Raw genomic sequence first — 15,919 nt, forward strand, 5'->3', positions numbered from 1 at the left:
AGAGGTCTGAAGTCCCCCTTTTTGGATTTTTCTTTAATGTTCAAGTTGCCAGACCAAATCAGAGTAAACCAAATTGATGTGTACACAGGAATTTCTGGATTGTTTTGAAATAAGATTTCAAAGCTGTGGAATACAGAATAATTTCACCAAGGTGAAAAATTAGAAATACACTTTTTTATGTATGGAATTGGATGGAACAGAATAATAAAACCTCACAAAATTGATTGCTAAAACTTCCCAGAAATTCTTTTAAGTCCAGTAGAGTTGATACTTCTTGGAACACTGTTCAACTACAGTATTTTGTACTTCGAGAGTATGAGTGCGTCAACAATCTTTTTGATTTAGTCATCAATTGATACGTTCACATGTTCAAGTGTTTCGGTAAATGGCTCATGTTTCAGCATCACCCATCTTCTAAAGGAAAATTCTGTCAAGAATTGATCTGCAATGTTTGCATCCAGTATGGTGTACATAAAACCCGTATTTCTTCTCTGGGGTGGTAGTGTGCTAATAAGCTATTGTAAGTAGTTATATGTGTGACTAATTGCATTTCATTTTGTTTTGCAGTTTGAATTATTTTACAGTCAACATTTTAGTGGAAGGAAGCTTACTTGGTTACATTATCTTTGTACAGGTAAAAATAAGTGCTTTGCTAAACTTATGCTCTATACAAATGACAGTTTGCTGAAAGTTCTTTTCAAATGGCAACAGACTTTGGAGTTGGAGCATTATGTTCCATATAAAGTCCACTGACTTATTTTGCATTATAAATTATTATTTGCAGCTTAGTATTTCCGTAGTTTGTTTTGTGCACTTGCATATGTTATCTGTGATCTACTAAGTCCAAGTAAAACTAGAATTATACATTATTAACTACAAACCAGTACTGCAGAACTGCAGAGTTAAAAATAATTGCCCTGGAATTGTTTCTGTAGCATTAGACGTCCTTTAGTTGAATATTAAATAATTCTGTGATAATTACTCAGATATGTAAGTAAAGTATTTATAGTTATATTTACTCTCTAGAAATATATGTTTAAAAACATCTAAGAATATAAAATAGTTGTTTAGTTTACTAAGCATCAGTCAATTGTATTTCATTTCAGATGCTTTCAATATCATGTTTTAATTACTGAGCACCACTGAGGTGAAAACCAGACTAGCATACAACCATATAATGTCATGAGAATTTAGGTCTGATAATAGAAGTTTGCCATTAATTCACACTCACCTTCACACAGAAAATATAAATCTGCTTTCAGGCAGGTTTCTTCAGAGCTTTTTGCTTTTTCTATTTTCTTTCTCTTTTCTTTTTTCTTTCTCTTTTCTTTCTCTTTCTTCTTTCTCTTTTCTTTCTCTTTTCTTTCTCTTTTCTTTCTTTCCCTTTTCTTTTTCTTTCTTTTCTTTCTCTTTTTTTCTCTTTGCTCTCTTTTTTTTTCTCTCTTCCCCCTTATTTTTATTGTTTATATTAATATTGTGGAGGGAAAAAAGTAATGGACAAGTCTTTTACTTTGTTTTTAAATCTTACCTTGAAACAACTTTCATGTAATTATTCTGTCATTCTGTGTAAGCTCTTACTAATTGAAGTTGATGTGTTGAGGCTATTTGGAATTCCTTTTTTATTTTTTTTCTTACTATAAATTATACTGCATTATTCAAATTCAAGACTGTAGGCTTCTTTTTTAATTGAAAACACTGTTACTCCAAGTATTCATAAAAAAAGAGAGCTTTTCTGTTGCAGACCACATTCTATAGAATAAAAACAGCATCAGTTTACATCTTCCCATTCCAAGTGTTAAATGCATACTTAGGTGTGAATTGACTGTCTGGAAATATAAGAGGAGATCTACTAGTTAGGCTTCAGATGACTTTTCAGAACATCCCATTGGTTTGTAAAATACTACTTGTATCATTACAGGTGAAGTAAAAATGAATTATTTGTGCAAACCTTATGTAGCCATGGTCACAACATACCAAATGGCAGTGTTGCTTGCCTTCAACAACAGTGAAACTGTCAGTTACAAGGAGCTTCAGGATAGTACACAAATGAATGAGAAGGAGCTGACAAAAACCATCAAATCCTTGCTTGATGTTAAAATGATCAATCATGACTCAGACAAGGTAATGCAATAATGATATAAAAGAGTTTAATCTTTTCAGTCTTGTGATTCTAATACTTCTTGTGGGTTTGGTGGGGGTTCCACTGTTTTGCTGGGGTGAATCCACTGTTTTCTTTTTCTTTTTTTCTTAAACTGTATTATTGACCCTTGACAATTAGAAATCTGTATTTATAAGGAGGAAGTAGACTTATCTGTGTCATGTAGGTTCTCTGTGCCTGTAACAGCATGGTATGCTGAAAAGGTAATAATTATTTATTGTTTCTGTTGTATTTCATCCATATGGCTTTAGACTTGCTGCTGTGGAAGGAGATACTCTTTGACTATACCACTTTCAGAGTTGTACTGGATCATGGAAAGGAGCTAGAGTAGTAAACCAAAGAGTCTTAGAGAAATTCTAAAAAAAAAAAAAAAAAGAAAAAATACTGTGGTATTAGGAGACTGAAAGTAATGGCAACCATGTTAGAATCATAGAATAGTTAGGGCTGGAAAGGACCTTAAGATCATCAAGTTCCAACCCCCCTGCCATGGGCAGGGACACCTCACACTAAACCATATCACCCAAGGCTCTGGCCTTGAACACCACCAGAAATGGAGCTTTCACAGCTTCCTTGGACAACCGATTCCAGTGCCTCACCACCCTTACAGTAAAGGATTTCTTCCTTATATCCAGTCTAAACCTGCCCTGTTTAAATTTTAACCCGTTACCCCTTGTCCTATCGCTCCAGTCACTAATGAATAGTCCTTCCCCAGCATCCTTATAGGCCCCCTTCAGATCCTGGAAGGCTGCTATGCGGTCTCCACGCAGCCTTCTCTTCTCCAGGCTGAACAGCCCCAACTTTCTCAGCTTGTCTTCATGTGGGAGATGCTCCAGTCTCCTGATCATCCTTGTGGCCCTCCTCTGGACTTATTCTAACAGTTCCATGTATTTTTTATGCTGAGAACACCAGAACTGTACACAGTATACCAGAACTGTACACAATTTTACATGCTGTAAACAAAGCTTTGTTTGTGGTTAAGGCAATAGCTGATAGTGGTTCTGGTTTTGACTCTGTCTCATGCTTCTGTATGACTTACATGAAACCAGTTACCCTTTTTCCCATACAGCAGAGGGCACAGATGTCTGTCATGTAAGGAACACTGCAGAAGTGCGTGCACATGCCACACAGACTTTAGCATGAGTTTCCAGCTAGCCAAGTATGCCTGTTACTCAGACATTATCAGGCAGAAGAAACTGAGATAAGCTGTTCACTTATGAGAAAAAAATCCAAAGCTGCTCTGATAGCTGCTTTTTTTTTTAACCAGGAAAATATTAGAAAATGGAAAGTGAGATCACAAGGAAGATCTGATGCTTGGCTGAAGCATAGGACATGCTTCCAATATCTAGAAATGAGCTCAGGTTGGAACAGTGGCTGGGAAGATGTCTATTAAACCATGGGTGAAATATAGCACTGGGAGCTATTACAGAAAACAGTGAGATTTTTTCATAATCTTAGAAAGTTGCCCATTATTTAAAGGATTTGCATTTATTTGTGTCTGTTGTATAAGTTTCTTTAAACTGATGTCATTGAAGCGTGAATGGCATGGCTTTCTAACCCTTTTACCTTTTAGTATTTGCCACTGCATTTTCTGGTTCTTTAACTTCCAGCTATTGTATTCAAACATCTCTGCTAATTCTGTTTGCTTTGCACTCCATCCAGCAATGTGAAAGGAGATCTGTAGACAGTCTATCGGCTTACTTACTGAATAACCAGTGAACTTCAGTGGCTTAAGCAGTGAAGTTAAATGTACTAACTTCTCTTTACCTGTATCTGAGCCATATAGAAAAGTACAGTGTATGTACAGTTTATGTAAAGTTTAGAGTTTTGTTGTAGTTTGCTTTTGTTTGGTTGTTTTGGGTTTGGGTTTTTTTGATAGAAGGAAAACAAAAGAAAACATTGGAGTCATGCTTTTTGAGTTCATGCACAACACAATTTATTTTGGTTTACATTCAACCATGTCAGCAGAATAATGCTAAAATTAGTGTTAGTTTATATTTTTTTAAAGCTTTTGATCTTTGTCCTTTGTTAAATTTTCTGTACCTTTATTGGATATTATGAAATATTATAATGCAGAATATAAAATTAAAATGAATATTTGTTTGGATATAAATTTAGATTAATATTGACTGTGTTCACTAAAGTATTTGCACTTGAGTTTTGGCAAGATTCCAAAACCTCAGAAGCCCAGTATCTTTATTCTGCTGAAAATTGGTAATACTTCTTTTCATGGTTTAGGGCCAGCCAGTAACTCAGCACCACACAGCCACTTGCTCAAACCCTCACTTCCTCCCCCACCCCAGGCAGGATGAGGAGAACTGAAAGAATGTAAAACCCCACGAGCTGAAATAAGAAGAGTCCAGTAACTAAAGTATAATATAAAACTGCTACTACCACTAATGATAAGGGAAACAACAAGGGGAGAGAATATAAAACTAAAAGGGGAGAGGAAAAAACCCAGTAAACACAAGTGATGCACAGTACAGTTGCTCACCACCCATTGACCAAGGCTCAGCCCAACCAGAGCAGCAATCTGGGCCTTCTGAGTAACTACCCCCAGTTATATATACTGCCCCCAGTATACACGCACACACATATATATATATATATATATATATATATATGTATACTGGGCATGACATGCTGTGGTATGGAATACCTCTTTGGCTAGTTTGGGTCAGGTGTCTTGTCTGCTTCCTCCTGGCTTCTTGTGCCCCTCCTCACTGGCAGAGCACAAGACTGAAAAATCCTTGGTCAGGGTAAGCATTACTTAACAACAGTTAACACACTGATGTGTTATCAGCATTGCTCTCAGACTAAAGCTGAAACACAGCACTGCACCAGCTGCTAGAAAAGAGAAAAAAAAATAACTCTTACAGCTGAAACCAAGACACTTGTACAGGCTTTTGCCTGGAAACTGCAAAGATCAGTTGAATGTAAAGGTGTTTGGGCTGCAGGGAATAGTTGCCATTTATTGAAAGAACTGGACATTTACATGTGAAATAGACTTGAGATTCTGGTAGGATAAAAATAGAAATGTACACATAGATGTGGAACTGTACAAGTTGCAGTTTGTCAACTGTTTCTGCTATAACATAGCAAAATGCTTAGATGTTTTTCTGTAAGTTCTGCAAGGCAACATTAGTAATAGTTATGAAAGCAACAGTTCTCTCTTGAGCTTCTGCTGTAAATAAATGCAAATCCTCCTTTCCTTGCAGGGAAAAAATGAGTTAAATGGTGACCATTTGCATCTAAGCTGTTGAAGTATTAAAACAGAAATTACTTTAATCATATTAACTTGTTTAATAAAATTCATGTATGTCAGAGTTCTTTATAGTGTTTTCTAAAATAGACTTGATTTCTAGATTAGCTAAACCGTAGCTTGAAATATTGACCTGGTTCAAGTGGCATTTTAGAATTCCAGCTACAAACCTGAAATGGTTTGTGTGTATGCAAGCCCGTAACTGTGATTTTTTTCAAAGTAAATTGTTATCATTTTCTGGTTCCATTCCTGATTTTTAAAAAAGTTTCTTTATTGCAGGAAGACATAGAGGCAGAGTCTACATTTTCATTAAATATGAGCTTCAGCAGTAAACGAACAAAATTTAAAATTACTACATCGATGCAGAAAGACACACCACAGGCAAGTATTCTTTGGTGTTTCAAGCTTGAACAGCCTAGGAATGTTATTGTTCTAATATTGAATGTATTGTATTAGCTTGGTGAAAGCAGATGTAAGTGTTCCTGTGTAAGATTTAAATTTAAAGCTTAAGCAGTGGTGGCTTTTTTTGTACGTAAAAGATACGCAGGAGAAGATAGAATGGGGAATAAGAAAGTGGAAGTAAAATATAAACAAGAACTAGTCTTCTTGTACCAAGGGGGATTGACATTTAGCTTTTCTTACCTAATGAGACTTTTTTTGTTGGTGGTGTTTATAAAAGCAACTTATTCCAGGAACAGCAGAACCAATGAAATCTGTTTTCCTATGGTTTTATGTCCCTTGGTAACTAAAATTAACTCCAGTTTTGATAATCCATGTTCCCTCTGTATCTCCTAAGACATAGGATTTTGTACAAGAGGTGTATATGCTGCCAAAGTCAATACCTTGTAATAAATTCTGCCTGCCTTTCTCCCTAGCAAAAACACTGGTTTGAATCACCCTCTCCTACCTCCCTAACTTTCATGAAACCTGCTATGTATGCATTCAATATATTTTTATGAAGTTTTTATTGATCTTGCTATATTTTAAGTATTACTGTTCTTCCTGTATTGCAGGAGATGGAGCAGACCAGAAGTGCTGTAGATGAAGACAGAAAAATGTATCTTCAAGCTGCTATAGTCCGTATCATGAAAGCACGTAAAGTGTTGCGGCATAATGCTCTTATTCAGGAGGTAAGACAAAATGTTCTTTGTATGATGTCATTAAAATCTTCAGGATAGTTGGGTAAAACATCTGACCAGAAACCATCCCCATGTCAGAACTGGTACCCCAGTGAAATTAGTGAGAGTTTTATTGGAGTCTACTTTGAATTGGAGCACTGTGATCCCTCAGTCTTGTAAATGTATCTTAGCACTAAAGCATGAAGTGCCCCTGTGCTTGCTTTTTCCCATTGGCTGGTTCTATGCCGACAGATGTTCTGTCCTGTAAGAATCATTGCCAGAGCTGTAGGTTCAGTTGAAAACCTGAGTATGTATAATCTAAGTATGGAATTTCCACAGAAGTGCATAGGCAATTTTGAGGTCTAATTCTAATTTTTTTTTCTAATTCATATCTTAATTTTTTAAAGTTGTCTGAATATGGAGACATGCACTTCTTAATCTCCCTTTTCCATTAAGCAATAGGGTTATTTAGGTTTTTTAGATTCTAGGATAATGATCTGTGAATATCACAGATAGGCTGGGAAGGAAGTGCTATTTCTTTCAGTTTTCTCCCACTTTCCCATCTGTGCTAGTTGCCTGCCTAACTGTATTTCTTATTCCAACTTAACCTTTGCTCCTGCCAACCAGTTCCCAGTTTTAGTTTCCTCACCATTCCAAGGCACTCATTCTCCAGTTTAATTATTTCTTTTGTCTCCTGAGCCTTGTTTGGAGAGCCTCAGAGTGGACTGGTGAGAGAGGGAGTAAAGATTCCTGCTGTATTCAACCATTTTGAGCATGTGGGTGGAGAAACATTCAGTCATTTTGAGATCTGCTGTGTGCTTTCTGTCTTGTGGTGATGGAGGAAACAGTTTACGACACCCACCACTTAATTTTTATTTGCTAAGAAAAAGGCAGCTGCAGACAGCTAAGCCCAGAACTTGCAATGTGAGGCATCTTAAAGGTTCTGGATATTGAAATAGTTCTTGTACCCACATACTCTGAAAGCTTAATTTAAGAAATCTGATTTTGAATATCTAAAAGATGAGGCAGTGCATGTCCCAGTTATTCTCAAAATCTTTGGTTGTTTTGGTTTCGTGTTACTTAAATCATCCATGCAATTATGATGAAGTCTTGTGAGAATTTACAGCTAGAAAATGGTAGGCAAGCCCTATTCCATCGTTGAAAATTTTTCTTTTTCCTTACTCTCAAATTCTTAGAAGTTTTCAAAGTGTATTTTGCTTGAGAACAGTTTATAAGGGTGGAATAGGTGACAATTTTTTTTGTTTTGGAAACAAAAAAATCTTTTCTGGTTACTACTTCCTTTGTGTAACACAAGGGGCACTGTTTGACATGCCTCTACTGCATTTTTCTCTTGCAGAATAGTACAGTCTATAAACATCAGGAGCTTTTTGATGTCTTGTGGGAAAGGTGGACATTTTGGTTATTACTTGGTTAAAAACTGAGTAGAAAGTAAAGCTGGTGCTTCATTTATCTATTACCAGCCATATCCACCTACATTTTTTTTTACCTTTGCTTTTAACTAAATTTCTAACAGTTTTGAAAAATCATGTCCTTTATCATTTAGTCTTTAGCTCTCAATTTTGAATGCTACTTGCATCTTAGATGGCTTAGAGAATTTAAAACTGACGGCTGGGCTTCTAAATAATTGATATCTGTTCTGCAGTATAGTGTGGGGACCTTGATGTAGCCTCACATGAGCAGTTCTGAAACCTCAAGCAATAAGGAGAAGCAGTACAAAAATCCAATAGCATTATTTTTTCCTGCTGCTGGAACCTTTAAAATGTTAAGTATCTTCTCTACAGTGTGTGATACAAATGTACTTTTTAGGCACTTCAGAAATTATTGCCAGATTTTAGAGCAAATTGTGGGGATACAAGTTTTTATATTATTATTGCTTGAATGCAAAGATGAAAATCTCATGTTAAGTGGAAATTTATGCCTGCACTGGGCTCAGTAACTTGTTTTGCTTCATGTTGTATGAATAAGGCCAAACTGCCATGTCATTCTGAGTTGAACATGCTCAGCTTTCTCACTAGACTGACCTTGATTAAAAAAATCAGTTACTAGCACTTCCTTTTTCTCCCCTGCTAACCTTGTAGTAAGATCTGATTTACTGTCAAGAGCCTTTTTATTTCTTAGTGACTATTAGTGATATTGTTACTAATTATGGTGACATTGTTACTTTTGTCATGATGTTTATATACTTATATATAATGTATTCACTTGAAATTTCTAGTCTTATTTCTTTAGGAGTGAGAATGAATCTTTTGACAGGAAGTCTTTACTATGAATGGTTAATATTTTGTCAACTCATTAAGGTGTTTTTCTGAGATACAAGGGCAGGAGTATACTGTTTTTAGAGATATGATTGAAAGACTCCTTGCCTTAATGTAATTAGCTCTAGTTCTAGCAGTTAGACTACAAAACAACACATTTCATTGAGGGTGAGATGTCCAAGAAAATACTCAAGGCTCTCGATAGACCTGTGTATGTCAGCACATTGTCTTTGCTGAATTGTTAATTGTGTTAGATATGACCTGTTAGTTTTACTTTTAGCTCCATGCTGTAGTATTTTGCAGGACAAGGTAGCTTTTCCCTTAAGATGAGTAAGGTCAGTGGGAGAAGTGAAGGTGAAAGGTCATTTCTGGGAATGCAGTCATTCCCAGGATATTTTTTATTTTGACCATCAGGTATTTGTATCATCTTTCTTATTTTTATTATCTTTAATAAAGCAAAACCTTACCAATACAAAATTCTATCTTTTGTTCTCTCTTTGCTAAGTAAATACATGAAGTATGATGATGACAGTATGAATGTAGGGCTAAAGTTAGGTGAAATCTGAGCAGATATATTAGCTTGCTAGCAGCAAGTTTCTTCTCATTTGTACTGCTGTGGAACATACCAGACCCTTGGCTGCTAGCCCAACAAAACTCACTTGTTTGAGCTTTTTGTTTGCTTTGTTGGGTGAGCTCTACCTGGCAAGTGCTGTTGGCTCATAGAGGGCTCCAGCAAGCTCTACAGCTGGGACAAAGCCAGCCATGAAAAGTGGTAAAGAAAATGTGGAATCCAGCTGGAACAAAAATTACTTCCTCTACAGAACAAATGAGAAACTACAAGCAAAATATATTGTGATACTTGATTAGTAAGATCTTTGGTTTGAAAAATTGTCTAAGTTAATGGAAACACATATTCTGTTACTACACATCATTTCCTCCTCTTCTCTACAAGAGAATGGGCAAAACTGAGAAGTATTAAGAGACATCTGAAATACTGCCTGCAGTGGCAGTTTCTTCCACAATGCATATGTAGATTTATTTTTTTTCCCAGTAAATAACTTTTTACTGTATGTATTACAAAGTTCCAACCAGATGAACCTCACCAAATCATAGTTCTAGCTTCAGCGAACAAAAAGAAGTTCATCTGGATTGTCTCAAATTGCCTAGGAAAGGAGGTCAGTGGTAGGGAACTCTGCAGCTTCTAGGCAGCTGAGCAGTTGAGGTGACTTCCAGGACCAGGTATACAGCACTACATGGGCTGGAACTTCAACAAAACACAGCAAATGTAGCTCACATCTCATATCCTGGCAGCTGCAGCAGCAATGAAGTAGTGTAATTTTACAAAAATGATTACTACTTGAGCTGTGTCTTCTGTGATGAAAAGTGTCATCTAGGGCTTTTCAGCAAATTGCTTGGTAAAGGGTTATTCTTTTTTTCTTGCAGATTTTATTGTCTAGTGCAGAGAATCTCAGAGAATAGGCTGCATTTTTAATACCTTTAAACCGTACTATTCAAAAATGGATAAGCTTTTATAACATGGTCAGATTTTGGGGTGATTTGCTATGTACCTGCTTATACGTTCTCCTAAACATGTCTTTTTAGTGATAAAAAGAAAGCACAGGTTTCACAAATCTTTATTAAATGAAAATGTCATCTCTTTATGATAAAAAAGTGGTGATGGATGAGGAGAAAATTGTGTTCAATTTTAGAGGTAGTTTTGAAAAATACAGTCAAATGAAATTTAACCATTCAGAATTTTATAAATTATTATGAAAACTAAGATTAACACATTCTCCAGGCATTTAATTTCTAAATAAGACTGATGTAACTCAAAATTTGCAAGTCTAGGAATGTTCCAGAACAATGAAAATACATAAACAGAAGTAAAAGAGAGCTAGTCTAGGAAGAGAAATCAGTTACCAAGGCTAGTATGGAAAGGAACATACAGTTTTATAAAATTTTCACTTTTCTGGAGCTGAGATAATAGAGAAGTGTGTTAATATTTGATTAATGTTTAACCTGAATATCTATCTATGTTTGTACAGAATTTGCCCCTAGTGAGTATTTCTGTAGCATTTATAACTGTTGGAAATAAAAATAACAGAAACCCCATGTCTTTCTCTTGCAGGTAATTAGCCAATCAAGGGCTAGGTTTAACCCAAGTATCAGCATGATTAAGAAGTGTATTGAAGTTCTGATAGACAAACAATACATAGAACGAAGCCAGGCCTCTGCAGATGAATACAGTTATGTAGCATGATGTTGCTATCCTGCAGGTATGACTGTAAGGAGATCATTGCTGTCACTGTTTGGTGTGTTCCTGTGGGAAGAGGCAGGCCTGTGCCTCCATAATTGGTCACTTGGCAGCCCCTGTTTTTCTGCTGTTTACAACATCACCAGTGCCATGTCATGAGCGTCAATGAAAATGCCTATAGATATTTCAAGCTCATGTCATTATGACATTTCTTAAACTTTACTAAAAGAATGAGTGAAGTATTGCTGAAATGTGGAAAATTGGTTGGGTACCATGCTTTTTTTTTTTCCCCCTCCCCTTTCACGTTTGCAGTTGATGTTTTTTAATGTATCTTAAGACAAAGTTAAAAAAAAAAAAAAGAAAAACCTAAATATTGTAATATGACAGATAACCTAATAATTGTATCTACATTAAAATGTAAAAAAAATGACGAACATGATACTGCTGCTTGTCAAATAAAAAAATAAAGTTATATAATGTGTCTGGAATGATTGTAGAAATGGATATAGCGTTAATGTCTGTAAATATTATTCAGACTTAGACAAGTGAAAATAATGTTCTGTGTTTGGGTTTTGGATAACCTCAGAAGTAGATCTGACATAAGAACTAATTTATATAAAACTGAATACAAAGTTTGTTATGTTTGATGTGATTATAAAAAAAATATTTATGGTGAAGTGCACATCTTGTTTTCTTGAGATTAGGGTAATTTGCATTCTGAGTGCCTGAAGGCCTACTCTGTGTCTGTTAATCTCACACTGTATTTACAAGAGAAAATAAACAGGCATTTGGGGGGATTTCAGTAGTGTAGTGCACAAAGAGCTGGGAATGGTTATCATGAACATCAAAGATATAATTCAGTGGCTTGTGAAACCACCCTGATATTGGGAAAGAATATGGCAGACAGGCAATTGAAAACTGTTGTTTCACTAATGCATTGGGTAGAAACACTATGTTTGTTTCCGCATAAGCCTATACTAGGGTTTTTTTTCCTTTTTTTCACTCCTGACTCATATAGTTGTGTTTATTGTATATTGTTTTCCTCTGCCCCAATTGTATTTCTAGCTGTTTGGACAGACAAATTCATGGGCTGTTCCATGTCCTGTGTTTCTCATCATGGGTGGCATGGTGACTGCTCACTCTCAAATAGGCACAGTATCACTCTAAAAGGTACTAACTCTACCACTGGAAGTAATTGGAGTTTAAAGAGCATTAAGAGAGTGAACACACTGAATTGCCTACTGCAGAAAACAGCTTCCTCGTGGCTATGTCTGCAATTGTAATTGACAGGATTTAAATGTTCTATTTTTGCCAGATTTTATTAGTGTGCATATAAATATATATATATATGTAGATATATATTATTTGCAATATTTTTTTAGATTATGTGATATTTCATCACCTACTAAAAATCCAGAGATCCCAAACTAATTTCACAGGAAAAAGCCCTCTGGTGGGAGCTTTTTCCTTCTTCTTTCTTTTTCTAGCTTTTTACTGTATGAAAGATTTCTCTCTGACTCTCAGACTGCAGCTGTCTCATATTTCTTAAGTGGCATGGCATTCATATGTTACCTGGAAGGTACAGTAAACTTTCTGTATTTATCAAGGACATGCATCAAGAAGTGGTAATGTTTTCCTTATGTGGCTTTTGGTGAGGGCAGATAATGGGCAATAAACAATGAAGGGCACTAAATGTTTCTTCCATATTTATGCTATTTTATCCCATGATGCTAAGATCTAGATTTTTAAAATTGATTTATGTTTTAAAGAAGTGGGGTTTTTAACTGATGATAGTATGGTTCAGTAAGTCATTGTCTAAAGAGGCAGGCAGTTCAGAGTTGTGTTGGGAGACAGCAAAGGTGCTTATAGTGTAAGTGTAATAAACAGGAGACACATTAGCATAGATTTTGACGGGAATGGCTTCTAATCTATTTTGGTGTGAAACATTTCTGTGCTTTATAAAAAGTAATTCATTACTTCTTATGGCAAAAAACTGAGAGAATATTCTGTGACACAATATAAAAAAAATATTTGCCTGAAAATTGAATTGTCAGATCCTTTCTCCAGAAAACAAACTAACAGTGACACCAAAGTTTTTGGAAACAAATGTGTTTTATCTTGTAACTTGTGTATGAGTCAACAGATTTTAAGCTTGTTTCTTCATAAAAGGGTTAATAAAAACTTTATTTAAATACAGATTGCAGTAGCAAAATTTAAGACTGAGGTTTAATAGTCCTTAACAGATTCTGTTTCAGAATCACTTCATAGACAAAACAAAAACTTTATTCCTCTAACCCAAATGTGTAAGGTTTTAGCATTACCTTAGTCCGCTCTGAATTTTTCCATACCTAAACCATGAAAAGTACTATTTTGGTTTTTAGATAAGCGTGCTGCTGAGTTGAGACATGTTTAGCGAGTTAAAAACATTCATATATTTCAGTGCAGTTGGCATACCCAGACAATGTCTTTCATAATTACACACAAACTCAGACTTTTCAATGCCTCTTGGGAAACATGGCTGTAGCTGGGAAACATTTTGTATTCTCCTTTATAATTCACACCTTCCCCCTAAGGAAAAAAGTAGTGCAGATGTTCAGCCCTCTCTAACTGGGTTAGGTCACTGAAGTCATTGCTGGCACACGATGCAGTTTATAGTGTAGTGCTACAACCTGACAACACATCTGGCAAGTACCATTTGAAAATACAAAGTGCTAATGGGTATTACCAGGAGGAGCAAGTTATAGAAAGAGAAGACATCCAAAAATGCTGTGCATTTTTATTTTTTCACTAGAAGAAACTGCTATAATTGTATAGATGGTTTTATTTCTTATAAGCCTGTTGACATGTACGACCTACTAGATTCCTGGGAGCGACACGGCTGACTCTGGAAACATAATGATTTCATACATCTCATACATTTATAATGTCAAAATGCATTTTACCTCTAGTATTGTTGATAACTCTTATGCTAACTGAAAATGTATTTCTGTGATGATTTAATTTGTCTTTAGATTGCTTATCTTATTCTAGGAAACAAAAATGTGTACCTTTATTTACGTGTGTTAATACATACAGGGCTGCTGGAGCTAGGAAAGGTACTCAAATCACCATATCGTGAAAAACAGTCTTCAAAGCGGAGAGAATCGTTACTTCTTAAGTAACCTTTCAATGAATATGGCACAAATACAGAGCAAAGTGCAGAAATTGGCCAAAGGAAAAGTACATTTTATAAGCTGATAGGTTTATGCTTAGAATGCTATTTCTTATACTTTAAAAAATTAATTTTAAAAGCAAATCTTGCAACATAGTATTGATTCTTGAACCGAATAAATTCTTTGTACTTTAGAGCAAACATACTAGGACTGTCCATGCTTTCCAAATATGGTAAGTACCTAGAGTTAATTAATCTAAGGTATTACAATCTATAAAAACATATTTTTCAAAGCAATTGTTCTTGCACTGAGTATTTTCTCTTATTACAAATCTGAAGTTATCCTTACTTGCCTATGATAATTTATGCTGCACTTCCTAGCTAATAACAAAGCAGAGGTTTTGCAAGTTTTTGGGCAAAAGAGGAAGAATCAAAACATTGTTTGGGTATAGTAATTTTAAAACAATGCAAGACTTTGCTAAATGCATGTGTGTGTGTATTTTTATAGAAGGAGGGTAAACATGTATGACAGTAAAAGTAACTAGGCACATGTAGCTTGGATATGGATTTCTTACTGTCTCGCTTCTGTGGAATTCACAATTGCATCAGTAAGGGGAGAAAATAGCAGCCCACAAAAGGAAAGAGGGGTGCGTGCCAGTTGGCCTCCCTTGAGAAGTAATGGAGTTGTATTTTTGTGTTCTTTATATTTGAATAGTTTAAACATTCATGTGTTAATTAGGGAGATTACTCTTTAGTTCAGTGTTGATGATTACTTGTCACCCATTTGAGGAAGAAGTGTGCTGGAGTATTCAAAGCAGTAATGCATTTGACATAGCCATGTGTTGATGGTGCTCCCAACAACTCTTCCAGGAGCATGCAGCACAAGACTGCATGAGAACTCTCTTAATCTGCCTAGTAAGTCTACTCTCACATAGGCGTCTGAGAAGTGAAGGACTCTCAGCCTCAGGAGTAGTACTAAGCAAGTCAAAAGGTATGGTTAGTCACTTCTAAAACAGTTCTAGCAGTTTAGGGAATTACTTTCACCATCCATTTCTACACCCTCTTTATGACCCTATGGCTGAAAGCTGTCAATGAAATGCTGAAATGCTCACTTGATTGCTTTGGCTGGAGTGACGCACAGCTTGCATTAACTCCACAAGAAGTGGAGTTAATACAGTGCTCAGCTGGCGAAAGTGATGGGTGTGTGTATTACTAGTCTATGACAATATCAAATGAAAACTTTACACGTGAACCACTGGTGAACTTGGTGTTGATGAATCCTTTCCAGAGCTTCTGGTCTAGCCTTCAATCTCTGTTGGTATTCTATACTGAGAAGCATTATACTAACTTTGTGTGTCCTTCCGCTCTTCCACTGAGATAAATCATACACTAGTGTTTCTGTAAATAATGCTCTTCTGATCTTCTTTGATGTAATGTTCTATACCAGCAACAGAAAATAATGTAATCTGGGACTAGAAATTTGGGACAGAAAGAAAAGTAGGATGGATTAAACATTTATCTATGTCTGTATAACCAAGGCACCAATTCTTTCAGATTGACCGTTCTTCAACCATTAGTGTTTACAGGAGCAATAGATACATAAGTAGATTGTTAGCTGTGTTTTCATCTTAAAGAGGCCTGTTCTTATCATAATCATTGAAAGGTAAACACTGCATTACCTCCTTTTCATGGAAGCTGGTGGT

General features: G+C 35.8%; 1 protein-coding gene across 3 annotated transcripts in view; it reads left to right on the forward strand.

Annotated features, from left to right (window-relative positions):
* Positions 1-11,537, forward strand: part of CUL2 (cullin 2) — a 49,526-nt gene extending 37,989 nt beyond the window's left edge. For 2 of the 3 annotated variants that reach the window (XM_031052441.2, XM_013129991.2), the window contains 5 exons: positions 568-634; positions 1,919-2,121; positions 5,697-5,798; positions 6,431-6,547; positions 10,940-11,410. In XM_031052441.2, coding sequence (XP_030908301.1) covers positions 568-634; positions 1,919-2,121; positions 5,697-5,798; positions 6,431-6,547; positions 10,940-11,071 — 621 coding nt within the window. In that variant the 3' untranslated portion in view covers positions 11,072-11,410. Of the gene's footprint in view, positions 1-567; positions 635-1,918; positions 2,122-5,696; positions 5,799-6,430; positions 6,548-10,939 lie in introns of all 3 variants that reach the window. The other variant, XM_031052440.2, reaches the window with a different exon arrangement.
* Positions 11,538-15,919: the final 4,382 nt, after the last annotated feature.

Source organism: Melopsittacus undulatus, chromosome 1 (assembly GCF_012275295.1).
Source record: "Melopsittacus undulatus isolate bMelUnd1 chromosome 1, bMelUnd1.mat.Z, whole genome shotgun sequence".
In the NCBI taxonomy this organism is placed as follows: domain Eukaryota; kingdom Metazoa; phylum Chordata; class Aves; order Psittaciformes; family Psittaculidae; genus Melopsittacus; species Melopsittacus undulatus.